The sequence below is a fragment of the Oxyura jamaicensis genome, chromosome 1 (assembly GCF_011077185.1).
Source record: "Oxyura jamaicensis isolate SHBP4307 breed ruddy duck chromosome 1, BPBGC_Ojam_1.0, whole genome shotgun sequence".
Lineage (NCBI taxonomy): Eukaryota > Metazoa > Chordata > Aves > Anseriformes > Anatidae > Oxyura > Oxyura jamaicensis.
In genome coordinates, this window is record NC_048893.1 from 124,857,774 (window position 1) to 124,872,705 (window position 14,932).

Consider the following 14,932-nt stretch of genomic DNA (forward strand, 5'->3'; position numbering starts at 1 on the left):
TAATTCCCACTAATATGCCTTAAGAAAGCTGCAACAGGAAAAAAAATCTTAGAGCTGTAGCCAGGAATGTAAATTTAGTGAAGGATTCTAGTAAGGCGATGCAAAATACCTTCTTTATTCCAGGCATCTGTTTTAATAATTCTCACTAAGGTATCTTCAGAGTGTAACAGCAATGCAAAAAAAAAAAAAAAAAAAAAAAATAGATTCCTAATAGTCATTTTGTTATCAGGTTTGTAGAAAGATTGTAGAAGGCATTGCCAATGCCAGAATTGGAGCTTGACTGCTAAAACCTCTCTTCTCAGTTAGTTTGGGGAAACTGCTCACCAACAAAGCTTTGTTTTCCACAGCCAGTGATCCACACACATACTGTCACAGACACACTCCTGCTACAGGTGTTTCACATGCTAAACACACTGAACATCACTTGTACCCCAACTGCATGCAAAACTTTCTAAGTGCTTTCCAGGTGATTAGAAAGAGAGAGAGCCAGCCATGAAGCACTGTTGCTTCTGCGCTATGAACTCTCAGGTGTGCGACTTCTTGTAGGACACTGCTGTCCTTACAGGTTTCATGGGCCACTTTCACATCAAACAAGCAAGACGACACTAAAGGTGTTTTTTTGTTTTGTTTTGTTTGATTGATTGATTTTGTGATGCCTTTTTTCTTTAATGCCCAATCTATGCAATTTAGCATGTTTTCACTGTAAAGCAGATTTTTTTTTAAACACGCATCCCATCTTCTGTTGTCATATATCCACAACCTCTGTATTTTTACCTTCCAGTCCCTCATCTTCCCCCTAAACCATTTCACTTTCTGGTTTCTCTACCCTTTCCTTTTCTGTGTGCTTCTATCTGGAGACTGCTTCTCCCTCCCTCCTGCTCCATGAACAGAACTATTCATGCTTTTGCTCTCTCCCGTCACGTTTAGCTTCATTCTCCACCCACAGGGAGGCAGAGTCCCTCCACCGAGCTCTGACAGATCCATGCTGACAGTTTCTCACCCCGAGGGTTTCCAGTGGGACTTCTGGATGCTCCCAGAGAGGCATCACCTGCACTTGCTGGCTGTGACCATGTCCAACAGAGATCAACTCTGGCACATGGGAGCTGGGAAAAGCAATGGGCTGCCACCTGCCATCCCCATCCCTCTGGCAGTATCTGCATCTGCAGTCTTCCTCGCAAGGGAGGCAACTTGCCCCCCTTGTCCACAAGAGCAACAAGACATCATTTCCTGCAAAACTGTTTTACCTAGACGTTGAGCTCTTCTAGGATGGACCAACTTTTTTTTTTTCTTTTTTTTTTTTTTTCTCTTTTTTTTCCCCATGGGATATAGTACGCCAAACAAGACCATGAAAATAGGTCAGCCAAGGTCACTGGGGCTGGTAGGGCAGTCAAGAACTTTTCAACTTTAACAACTTCCACTAGAAAAGAGTTTTGGGTATTAGAACTTCATAAAAGTATTTCATATTTTTGATAACCCGCAACAGAATGAAAACAGCACAAACCTTTCCTCAATTCTAGAAATGCAAGTGCTACGATTAGAAAAATGGAGAATGTCATGTAGAAGTTCAATTTACACAAACTGTCAAGAAACAGACTTGAAAAGCCAACAAGATTTACCCCATTTTGCACAAAAGTACTCTCTGGGCTAAGCCCTTAGAGATAAATGTAGAAATCTAAATACCTAGAGACGCTGAAATACCTTACCCCATCAGATTCCTATCATTTAATAACCATTCATCCATTTATGTCCTCACTATTTTCTTCAGCCTGTTCAATCTTGATTATGTCCTTGTCCATCTGGACAAAGAAATTAGCTACATAGCTGTAAACACATGTATCCTTCATAAAAAATTCTAAAAGGCTGAAAGGCATAAAACTCTTCCATGCAAATCAGAGGACAACTTTCATATTTTATTTATAATAAGCTCAGTTCAGTGACACATATATTCTTAAAGGGAAGAGGACTGCAAGGAAACAGCAACTTCAGTGACAGACCAGGAGCTGCTTACCAAAATAAAAAAGCTATCCTCTGCTTTTTTTTTTTTAAAAAAAAAAAAAAAAAAGCAACATTTATGTTAGGAAAGCATTTCACAATATTTTCTTTGCAGTAGTTCAGTGGCTGAGAAAAAGTAGTATGAATATCAGCTCGATTTGGGGTTCTCTATGCTTTGGTTTAAGTGTAAAAGACGTTTTTTTTTTAATTTAAATTTTAATTGTTACGACCCTTACAACTGAACATGTTAACTGGACTCTGCACTCTTAACTATAAAGTTGACATCAGAACTCTTGTATACTGTGCAAACAGTATTCAGCAAAAGGGAATATTATGCAGATGATTGTAGGTATTATTGCTCTGCTAAAATAAAGGTCGCCCAGAATTGTCACCTTCCTAATTTAATCTTTTGGACTGATTAACAAACACAAGACAGTAATATGCAAGCACAATGCTACAGCATGAATAAAATTCTGCTCTATTTTTTACCCAAGAAAGTAGTTGGATTTTATTAAATAGAGAGCAATACAAATGTGATGAGAGGAAGGACTCATCACAAGTAATTACTTAATGAATTTCACTGTGATTTAAATTCAGCATTAAAAAGTGCATTATTATTCTGGATCCCTGTTGCCACTTCAACTTTGAACCCAAAAGTTAATTGGGAAATTGTTATTTATGGTAACACAAACAACATGACTCCTTAATTCCTTAAAAGCTTATCTTTGGTAGCTAAGACTTACAGATAGCTAACCTTAATAGATACAGATATTTCCTAAAAAATACCAATTATAATAAATAATACAGAAGACAATGCAATAACCATACCTACCTATGTTCACTTTGGCAGGTGTTTTAGTACCCAGTTCCATGTGCCCAAAAGAGAAAGTCACCTGCATTTGCTCCCTGAGCTAGAAATATGATGTAGCTGCAAACAGCTGAAAACAGTATTTGGGTAACTATTTGGATCAGATTCTATAAAAACGTGTATAACAGTGCAGCAACATTTTAGTTCTCCACATCCTCTCTCCTACACAGTTACAGAACTATTTTATTCAATACCTGGACTAAAACCATACAGAAATAAACAAAAGTTGTCTGTGGTTGGGCAAATATGAAAAACATCTCAACAGATTCCTGCTCTTCAGCAATCTCCACACTTGGCAAATAAACACCCCAAGGCCATACATTCAAGGAAAGGTTGTGCTAGTTGAATGAAATAAAGAGCACTCGATGAAGTAATGGAAGCATCAAAGACTTCCATTACCCTTGCTCTTCAAAGGTATCAAAAAAGGACTTTTTTCATACACTAGAGTGTTCCCTCTTTACTAAGCACGTGTGGTACTGAACATCTCACATGGTCAAAGAGATAAAGAAATAAATGTACTAGCCCTATGTTACAGGCTGAAACCCACATCCCCTGTGGAGCGAACCCAAGTTACACTGAGTGTTTGCTTACACGCCCGCCCGCGTATGAAACGGTGCCTGTGCTGCACGTGTTCCTCACTGCAGGGGCAGCCTCAGCAGGAGATGAGGTTCATAAGTAGACAAGCACTGAAAAAATTCAGTCTAGAACTCATTTGTAAATAGTTACAGGGCTGTTTTGAAGAATTACAGAGAGACATTCAGTCTGCTTCCACATCAACGTGAAACTACGCTGCCTATGACAACTATGTTGTTTCATCAAAGCAAATCCTCTTTTCCAAACACGTATCTTTTGTTCTACAGGACTGTTAATTAAAAGAAGTTATGAAATTCAGGAATGGAACTAAGTGTTTTCCACACTAGATATATTTAACTCTATTAACTCTATTTAACTCTATTTCAGAGGCATCAATGTCAACATAACAAGCCCCAGACTGCTGTCACCACCCAGAACTAAATTATTTACTAGTTGTCATGGGCAGAAAATGTAATTGAGCAAAATGCCTGAAGACAGTGGGTGCATTTTTGGTTTTAATCGTAAAGCTGAGACTTGCCCCAGCCCCTCTTCCCCCGAGGCAGACCCTGGCTTTCTGCTGCCGGAGAGGGCGAAGCGTGGCTGTGTGGCACACCCCACAGGCACCTCTCTGCGGCAATGCTGGCTTCCCTCAGTGCCTGATCCCTTACCCCAATGGTGGGACAGGCAGCAGGGGGCCCAAGGAGCCCCGAGAGGAGCTAATTCTGCAAACACCTCTGTGAACAGTGCAGAAAAGCTTTGTCGGCCACAAGCTCTCAGCGCTCACGCTAGGACCTCTCGGCTTGTATCTGGCTCGACAGCAGGCTAGAGGAGAAATGAAGATGTAAACCAGGTCATGCACGTATTTAAACTGACGGGTTTTTTTGTACTTAAAACCTGCTGTTGTCTTTCCAGGAATGCATAAAACCCAGCCAAATATTTTCTTCATGTGTACGTAGGACAAATGCCAGAGATTATATATTCAACAAGAAGAAATACACTGAGAATCTAGCTGTGCTAAATTTTTGTCAGATGCTAACACAGAGACTACATGATAAAAAAAAAATAGAAAATTTCCCTCTCTTAATGAGTCTTAACAGAAATTCTCATGCATTCACAGGATGGGCTGGTATACAGTGATTTTGTCCTAGTTAAATTCACTAACAGCCTCGTTCATGGATACTGGGAAAAACTTTTCAGGGACTAGTGGGGTTTTAGAAATACTCTGCCTCAAGACAATGAAACTTTCACTGAGGCAACTTGTTTGTGTAAGGCTTGAGAAAAAAATGCATCACCCTTCAAAGCTAAGCAAAAAACAGGGGTATCCCAGGACCGTTTGGGGGAGGAAAAGCAGTTGGCAATAGGCATGATGCTCCACAGTCACTGGCCGAATTTACCTGAAGAAAGGAGATTTTTCTTCTTCTGCCCTTTAAAAATGAAATACACCCAAAAATGCTCCAAACCACTGATGCCTTTACAATTAAAGGCATGATACCTATAGATCAACATGACCAATGAAGAACTGAAAGCAGAACATAATACCACTGAGCACTCTTGCCAGAGCAGATTATTCACCAAACTCACACGATTGTGATTATTTCTGAACAAGAATTAATAGGACAAAAAACAGTGTACCAGAACAGAATTATTCTAATCACATAGGATGTACCCTGAAAGCTGTTAAAGCGGCCAATTGTACTGTCTGTTTTTCTGTACTGACACTAGGCAACACAGTGGTAGTAGAGGTGCTAGAAGGGATGGCCGCTCCAGCTGCTCATTTTTGTGGCTCAGCTTTAACAATGAGACTATTTTTTAAAACCTAGGAAGGAAGGAAAGCAGATAGAAAACATGAAGCAAAAAGTCAGTCAAGAGTAGATTAGGACAGAAGGTAATTAACTAGCCTGCAGATAAACACTCATCAGGTTCGATATTTATGCCAGGGTATATTATCCCAATCACCAAGAAACCTAAATAGTACATTGCCACCACATGATCTATATAATTGTATCTTCTGATTGCAGATGGGAACTATTCTAAATTCATGCTTTATACTGTCAGCAGAAATAAGAATACAGCTCGTTATTACACAAGTGTCAGCAATTTACTTGACACGAGCGTGCACACTCACTTGCTTTTCCAGGGCTCTTTGGTTTAAGGTGACAGCTCTCAATTTCTCTGCTCTCTTGCGAACTCTCTTTTTAGAAATTGCACCTCATTAGAGTATTTGGCTATTAAACAATGACCACCCCATGAGGAAGAACTGTCTTTAGATGACAAAGGTATCTGAATGCACAAAATGATGAGACTGAAACTTCTCATGAAAAGCAAGTCCAACAGGGAAAGAATGGAAAAAAAAAAAAAAAAAAAAGGAGGTGATGAAAACAAGAGAAGTAGAAGAAAAGAAAGCAGCTGTATAAAGTCTTATCATCAGTAGGATATTACAGAATAACAAACATTTGGGGCTTAATGATGGAAAAGAACGTGCTCACATTTCTTTGTAGAATAAAGACCTGAAAATAGCACTTCCAATGCAGACATTTTTAATGAAACAAAAGCAAGGTAAATGCACCGTGGTACCTGGGGGCGCTGGGATGGCTTGATTTAATTCCTCCTCTTTCTGATGATGCAGACTTTGAACTGGAACCCTTATTAGTGGAAGGCTACAAATTGTTTAAGAAATTCTTCCTTAAATCCTCTAAGGCTATATAAATTTCTCCTTATTCCTCCACAATGAGTATTTACATTTTTGATACAAAATAGAAGAGCTCCATTAGAAGAGATTGAAAGAAGACCACCCCAAACATTTAGTATTGCCACCAGGGCACATTCAAGAGAGCAGAAAATTGTAGGCCAAGACCCTGCAGGCAAAGAAGGAAGCTGAACCTCTGGGAGACCTTTCACATTTCTGCAATTTGGTAGCACACAGTATTTCAGGTTTAGTCAACCTAGAGCCAATTCTCATCCAGCTGTAAATATCTGTAATTTTGAGCTGAGTATGATGAATAGTTTTAGAGTAATGAAAGCACTTTATTTTCTTTTTTCCTGGTTCCCAAATGAGCATTTGTCTATGCCCTATTACTTGTCCCATTTCCAGTGATGAAGTCCTACAAAATGTATCGATGAATTATCCTTTCTCTGTCACTCATATTTTATAACACTTTCAGTTTGTTAAGTTGCCCAGAAGTATTTACTTTACAACAAAAGTAACGGTGACTTTCGAGAAGATCCATTTCAAAGCAAGATGTTACTTTTCATTCACAGAATGATTTCTTTGAAAATTTACATTCTCCTTTCATTCGTGTTCCAAGAGAAACTTAAATCCAAGTTTATTTCTTTCCAGTTATGCTTTTTATCTGGATTCTGAGAAGATTTGCTGCCTTTGGAAATGTGTACTTGGCTCCATTTGTTTTCTTTTTGATGTTGATGGAATCATAATTGGGGGCAATAGATCCCTGCACAGGAACCACAGTCAAAGATTGAGAATTGCTTCTCTGTGTAAGGAAAAAAACAAAATTTGTTTATTCCTAGTGAGTTTCAGGGTTCAGCATATATAAGGGGGCTCTTGAATTCTGCCTGTTGTTTGTTTGCACAAAAGAATGTCTTCTATAGCAAGAGGTGAAACTCTTTCAACTCCAACAACCACATAAGAGAACCCAGTTAAAACATTCCTTGACACAGTCAGACCTTGGCGTTCCTCTGAAGCATAAACATGACCATGTTTAACCTAGTCCTTGAATCAGATGATTGGTGTGCGCTGCATGAACCTCTGGCCTGGTTCAGTGACACTGGCAGAGCACAGCAACGCTGGGTGCCTGCTATCCTGAACAAACAGCTCCTCTTTCCACCGCTCGCTGTGCAACACAAAAGCAATGCTCCAACGCTAAAGCACTGGAGAATGGTTTTCCTTCATTTCCCTCCAGCCAGTATTCTGTATCTTTCTCTCCCCTCAACTTGTACCCATGTCACAAGAAATTCCACCCCCCCCTTTTTTTTTTTTTAAGTCAAAAAATGGTTTCTGATTGCCCCCATGCATATGAAAGACTTAACATCGAAAACAAATTACACTTTCTCCCCGTTTAAACACTCAGGATTTTCTTCCTGCTTCTGAACTACAGAAAATTAAATAGTAATAAAAATCAAATGTATTGTAGTTACTGATGAGAACCGTTTAAACAGCAAGACTAGTTATAAACAATCAGTGATGACAGACTACCGTATGTTAGGCTTCCTGTTATTGTGCCAGAAAACATTATAATCACCTTAATTATGGCAACAGAGTGATTTTCCCCTCACTGGTGATGTAATGCAATAAAGTGCAACTTCTTCTGTTCCATAGTATATTACTGTCTATAGCACAGACAAGCATATGCACATGTTGTCAAGCATTCATGCAAGCAGATCAATTTGCCAAATACTCAGCTAACCTAAATGGTCTCAAAAGAAGGAAAGAAAGCAAACTACCTTGTGAGTTTTGTTGAAATATTTTGTTCAGATCCAAAGATGAAGCTCTGGAATGTGATTTCTGTGGCCTTGGAGGTGGAGTAGGGGGCTCTTCTCCCTTTTTCATGGCATCTTCTATTGATGTGCTAGAATAAGACCTAAGGAAGAAAAGATTTAAAAGCAGAAAATAGTTTATTTCAGAAATTCTTCTTAACTACAGTGAACAGAATCTAAAAATACACTGACCAGAACTCAAGTTCATGGTGGAAATCCCTCACCCCACTGACTACAAGTTCCCCTTGTAAGGGGGCAGATTTATCTGGCAACAGAGGGAACTAGGTGTCTGGGTAAATGAACGGGTCACACTTACAGGGCTAATGTTTTTTAAGGCCTTTTATACCACAGTTTCATGCTCTTCCCGAGTAACTTTAGCTGCCACTAGGATAACTGCAGCAATTATTCTGAATAAACACAGGTTAAAAATAATTCTCTTTACAGCTCCTGTTGCTTGCCTTTCACAACCATGAGGGTAATGTTTATAGAGGTATAGCTTCAACTTGCCTCTTGCAAGTATACATTTTGTAAACTGTGATATTCGAACTACCAGAGTGAATTTTTCAGAGCAAACTGTTGCCAAATTGGAAACAAACAAACAAACAAACAAACAAAAAACTGAAAAACTGAGTGAATCCAAAGCAACCCATACTGCTCAAGTACACCTCTCAGTACACCTTTCTAGGACACCCCAGGTGAGCCCATATCACGCTAATCCCAGTGCAGTGCATTTGCTAAGAATTCTGATTTTGCTGAATAGTGTCCAATATTTTTCAGCTGTTGCAGTTACCTGTTTTTTTCTGCAAGACCAAGAGCTCTGTTCAAAATGAGCATTGACAACATGAGATGTTATACTTACTGCAATACATTATGCATGACAGACAAGACCAAAAACACATTCGAGGAGAACAGAAATAACTCCCACTAATGGGAAACGGATCTTTTCTTGCCAAGCAGGCTGTTGTTAGAACACAGCTATTTAGTGGGACAGACATTTGACAATGCTGATCCTGTATTTCTGATGTAAACTTTAATAAATACAGGAGTGAAAGCTACAATTGCTTCAAAATTTACATGTCACACAAAAACCTCTGCTGATGCTGAATTTTTCGGTCTTGGTAGAGCTTTGAATTCCATGGCCCTATCATTTAAGACCTAACCCAACCCCTCTGAAATAAATGGGAATGGTTTTTTGTTGGTTCTGTTTGCCTATTTTTTACTTTCTTATACTTTTATTTTCCCTAATATGTGGTATATATTTTACTTGCCTTACAATTGTACAACGTTAACAGTTTGAGTGTTTGTTTTTTTAAAGAAAGAATAAGGCAGTGGCTACTAGAAAAAATATGCCTGCTGCAGCAGTGCCAACACAGAGCCCTGTGACAGTGAATCGCTGCTTACAACAGGCAGACCCGGGCACCTAAGAGTCAGCAGCTAAGAGTCTGCACAGTTCACACTAGAAAGCCAGCCTCCTGAGCTGGGAGATGTAAGAGACTCAAATCATAGCCTCTGGTAGTGAGGCACGCATGAAGACAGAGAGCCCTGAGGCTGTAGAGCCCTCCAGGCTGTGCCAGGCTGAAGGTCTGGGTGCAGGGATGTGCCTAGGGAACTTTAGCCCCAACTTCTGCATTGAAGCAGTGAGATACAGTCACATGTGAGACAGTCATGTGTGACACAGTAATCACATTCAAGTGACTTTTTTCAAATGTTTAAACAATGCTTGCTATTCTATGCATTTTTTTTTTGCTTAAAATATCTTTGTGTGTGTCTTACATAAAATATTTTTACGTATTTTTTGCATATTTATACTTCACGATTCTGTAACACAGCAAGAGAATTTAAAACAGTGGGACAACAAAAAAAGCTTTGGCTAGCAGCAGAAAAATGACAGACAAGGCAGTTCAGCCTTTCTGGATGTGGGTCCCAAGAACAGGGGATTTCCACCTTCATTCATTATGTGGATTGCTCATCCTCTCTTATTAGCAGCTTTTGACAAGCTTAGAGGGAGGGAGCTCTTGCTGTACTCTCATTGCCTAAGAAAAAGAAATTAAGCTCCCCTGGCCAGCTCAAAAAAATAAAAGCTTTAAGGTGAATGAATGATATGGCTGTACAACAGAAGAGACAAAACCAATACATAGCATATACTTTATACATAAAATAATACTTTTATACACAGTATTTCTTTGCACAGGTCTCCCTCTTCCTTCAATATTCAGCAGGTGCCATTTCCCTCACGCAGCAGCGTGAGCCCATAAGGCTCTTCCACCACAACCAACCAGCCACAGTCACACACACCCACCAACAAAAGGATGCACTCACCCACACCTGAGAGCTGAGCTGTGGCTGCTGCAGCGGGAGCATGAGGCATCTCCCTCCGTACGCAGCCACTGCCCTGATTCCAACAGCAACACCACCCTGAGGAGGCAGCGGGGATGGGCAGATGGGCAAAAGTGCCAGCACCTTGTGACCCGAGACTGCAGGGTGCTAGGCAGTGCTCCTGGGGTGTCCCGAGCTTACAGATCCCGCCAGGTAGATCTCTCAGCCCGGCACCAGTAAAACACTGCGACACCAGTTATCACATCTAACATCAGAGGAATGTACGTCTTATCCCGAAACAGAAATGAAAGTGGTACCTGGATCTCGGTCTGGCTTTAAGTGCATTAGGTTCCTGAGGAGCTGAAAGAGAAAAAAAAAAAAAAAATCACCAGCTAAAACATATCATGCTAAATAAGAGTTGTGGGAGCAGTGTTTATTAAAACTGGGAGCGTGGCAAATGTGGATGTGAGAGCTTGATCATCCCACATGAGCAATGAGGATTTGTTTTCACTTCTCCTTCCCCTTCCTTTCTGTACTGTGTAAATGCCCCAAAAATTCAAAAGCTCAAATGTAGTCAAAACCTCACCTTCTACTTTGGTTAACACAAATCAGGGAAAGCAAAAGGTCTGATGCTGTCATGGCAAAGGAGTGATGGAAAGCAACACAGAAATAGCAAAAGCTATCCATAGAAAACACTTTTCTCCTGGTCCAGACATCTATTTGTTGTCCTGCATCCCAAATCACAAAGGTTTATGTCCTCCCTAAATACTTTAGCTAATTAGTATAGAAGACCATGTTCTTGCCACCCATAAAATTTTTTAACACATTACATTGAGGTTACTTTGACATTGGGGAAGAATAATATTTTAAGGTAGAAAGTTTTCCAGGCTAAGTGTTGGTAAAAATAATAATAATAATAATAAAATATCAATGTAAATATCTGTTTATTTTACTTGGCTGAATTCTTCATATCCTGCCACCTCCATCAGGTTCTACGTGATAGGAAAACAACAGTGCTGAATTACTTTCTCTGGGTTATTCCTCAAAGCTGTTCCTTGGTTTACACAGACTTGGCTGTTCATGGAATCAGAATATCTGAGTTGGGAGGGACCCACAAGAATCATCAAATCCTACTCCTGGGTCCCCAAAGGACCACCAAAAAAATCAGACCATGTGTCTGAGAGCGTTGCCCAAACACTTCTTGAACTCTCGTGGGCTCAGTGCTGTGACCACATCCCTGGGCAGCCTGTCCCAGTGCCCGACCACCCTCTGGGTGCAGAACCTTTCCCTGACACCCAGACTGACCCTCCCCTGTCCCAGCTCCATGCCGCTCCCTCGGGTCTCCTGTTGCTGGTCACCAGAGAACTGTTACTCTCCTTGCTAACATAAAATAATCTTGACAAAACATATCTCTGTGATTGCTTTCAAATTCAGCCCACTGAGATACCCTCCAGGTACTGCAGAAGCGTAAGCGATCCCAATACACACACAAAGTCGCTGTACAGCACTACCTGAGAATACAGCAGATTCCCCCAAACAGAGCAGGAGATACCTGCGGTAGCAACTAGCAAATACTGACCTTCTCATGTCTGGCATTGTGTCACTGCATAGACCCTACACAAGAGGCTTGAGGCATACAGAACACAAGAAATAGCACACGACACATGTAGAGCCACACACTATTTCTTCATAAAGGAAATATGTTTTTAGGGTCATGCAGTGCTACAGTGATACAAAAAAAAAAAACTCATAAATCAAGTTCTAGTAGATTATTGTCACCAGCAAACTGTCTCACAGTCATTCCAGACTTCCATGCAACAAACTTAGTAAAGCAACTAAGGAAGAGAGAGGGAATTGCTATTAAAATATGCAGGGGTGATAATCCCCCTCTCCCTGTGTCAGACTCCCAGAGAGCACAACTTTAGAAACTGCTTCCCTACAGCCAGGACCCAATTTTTCCAATGCTGAATTGCTGATTATTAAATTACATGCACAATTATTAAATAAATGTCATTAAGAAACAGGAAGTATAAATTCTCTCCAAGCTAAGCCATGCTTAAGAACCATCAAGTTTTTCTTCTTTTAGGGAGACAGTAATTCTGTTCATACTTCTTTTAGAAAACCTTTCTTCTGAAAAACTACAGGTAAAACTGAACTCTTTGAGCTGAATGAGAACTCTCCGAGGACATCTTGTTGAGGTAAACAGGAAAACACAAAAGGAAGAGAGAGACCTGAAATGACTACTAATAAATAATATGGCAATATAATATTACTGCCAAGGATTTTCTTTTATACTTTTGAAAATCAGGAAATTTGAGGCTACAGTTACACAATACCCAGACCTCGCCTTAGTGTGAACCTTTCATAAAATGAAATATGATACTATTATAAAACAGGTAGTTCATTAGTAGGGCATGCAAACAAGAATTATGGCAGCATTTCTGTACAGTGTGCAGATATTTCGGTGCACTCCGTGCACGGTTCATGTGTGAGGTGCAGGTTTACACATATGCACAACACAAGCATTCAAGATGGTACAAAAATATTTAGCCAGTTCACAAGTTTTCCCTATTTCCATTGCTATGAGTAGAGAAGCTTAAGTTACATGAAACTAATAAAAAATTAAAGCTGTTGTGTAAATTGGGTATAGCTAATATTTAGAAGTTTGTATTATTCCTGGCAAAGCCTGATGAACTGAACAGCCTCGTCTGGATCAATTAAAATCATATACGATGATGAACTTATTTATTCTCACACACCACAGGAGAGTGTGAAGGTTCCCAGTTTAGGTGTTTAACTGCCCCCCACCCCCTCTCCCAGTACCCATTCACTGTAACATTCCCAAGGATGCTGACTCCTTAATTTCTGGCTGTAGCCTAACGGACTATACACAGCTAGTGCCTCCTCTGCTTAACAGGATGGAAAGTTGAGTGCAAAAGTGTGCTCTAAAAGGTGCAAGCGTGCTACACTGAAAAGGAAAAGAAAAAAAAAATCCCCAGTTTAAATCACATGTAGTGACTCACCTTTTATCTCTTCTTAGTGCAGAAATGTAAAATCTATATGTTCACAAATTTGGCTCTTAATTCCTTAAAAGTCTAAGGCCACCAATAATCTTACACTTAGGAGGCTAAATAAAATAGACAGATTTGGACAGATTTGCAGAGATGTTGAGCACGTGAAGATTTTACTGACTTCAAATTTCTAGCCTGATGGCAAAAAAAACTTTCCTTAACGAACCACAGCAGGATCATCTTTCCTCAATTTACATAAATAGCCCAAACGAAGGATGTAAATTTTCTCTTGCTTCATCCCAACTGAATCTGCATCCTGAAGTTTAATAATTATGATGACATTTCAGAATGATGACTGATTCTGAAATAAGCACTCAGTTGTTGTGCTTTATCTAGCACACTGGATAAATATTTTGACTTCTAACATCAGTCTTATTGTGCAGCCTCAGAACGTGCTTGATCAGATCCTCAATGAGCAGGACTGCACAGGTGAAACTCCCAAAGCAACAGGAGTCCTGGCAATAGGGTGGAAATCTGCCATTGCTTCCCTTGGTACGCAAACCCAGCAGCATTGCTAAAGAGCACGGTGGCACCCAGAAGAGCTCCCTTACAAGGAGATGAAGGACATGGGGAAAAACAACAATAGTGGCAAAGGTGATGTGCAGGTGACTATATATATACCTATATATATATGTGTATATATATATATATATATATATACAGATATATATTTCCATAAGCATACCAAAGATGGAAATGCTGAAGTGAAAATAAAATTGCTTGGGGTGCGTCTGGGCAAAAAGTGGTGGGCAGAGATGGGGGAGAACAGAACTGAAAGTCTTTCACTGGCCCCCCTTTCCCCTTTAGAGGGGAGTGTGTGTCTGCGTGTGTGTGAGTGTGTGTGGCTTGCTGGCTGTAGGAGAAGCAGCAATTGTTCAAGAATAGGAGCTGAAGATAGGACATCTGGTAGCTGCCAAGTATTTGGGAAGAAGCCAGGAAAAAAAAAAAAAAAAAGGTTGGGAAATGAGGCATGCAGCTGTTGAGCAGCCATGAATAAATCGAGCTATAAGGCAGAACTGCTGTGACAGACATTTGGGGTCAGTTTTCTTAATCAAGGATATCTTCATGAGTAAAAACATTTATGCAAAAGGAAAAGAAAGCAGGTCCAGATTTTAGCTTCCCTGGGACCTTGCCAACACTCTTACCACTTTAGGTATGAGGTTAACAGAGAGGAGGGCCAGGGAGACCTGACGAACTGAGCTGAATACATGGAGAGTTTCTGGTACAGCTAAGTAATTTTCACATACGACATTCCAGAAATATTTTTTTTTCAGTATGATAGGAACAAGGAGGGTGTGTTGGAGTTGAAAAAAGAAAAAACATAGATGGTTTCACAAGAGAAACATCCTTGAATCAAAAGGATGTCTCAATGCTTTATGTGCCACAAGATCCGTGTTTCCAAAAGGCTATCTACCCTTAAACTTGATGGTAAATGCAAAAGCTCATTTTCAAAGTAACAAGCCACTTCAGAACAGTTAGCAAAATATTACATACTTGTTTAATACTGGAGAAGACCTTTTATCAACAAGATGCTATTGTATTTCATTTTTAGTATAGAAAAACAAAATTCACAGTCCTTGCAAAATGCTATGTCATAAATATTTCCCACACATGAAGAACA

General features: G+C 39.9%; 1 protein-coding gene across 1 annotated transcript in view; it reads right to left on the reverse strand.

Annotated features, from left to right (window-relative positions):
• Positions 1-14,932, reverse strand: part of REPS2 (RALBP1 associated Eps domain containing 2) — a 98,654-nt gene that overhangs the window by 28,962 nt on the left and 54,760 nt on the right. The window contains exons 12-13 of the mRNA XM_035334034.1: positions 10,558-10,600; positions 7,892-8,028 (exon numbers count right to left, since the gene is read on the reverse strand). Of these exons, the coding sequence (XP_035189925.1) occupies positions 7,892-8,028; positions 10,558-10,600 (180 nt within the window). The remainder of the gene's footprint in view (positions 1-7,891; positions 8,029-10,557; positions 10,601-14,932) is intronic.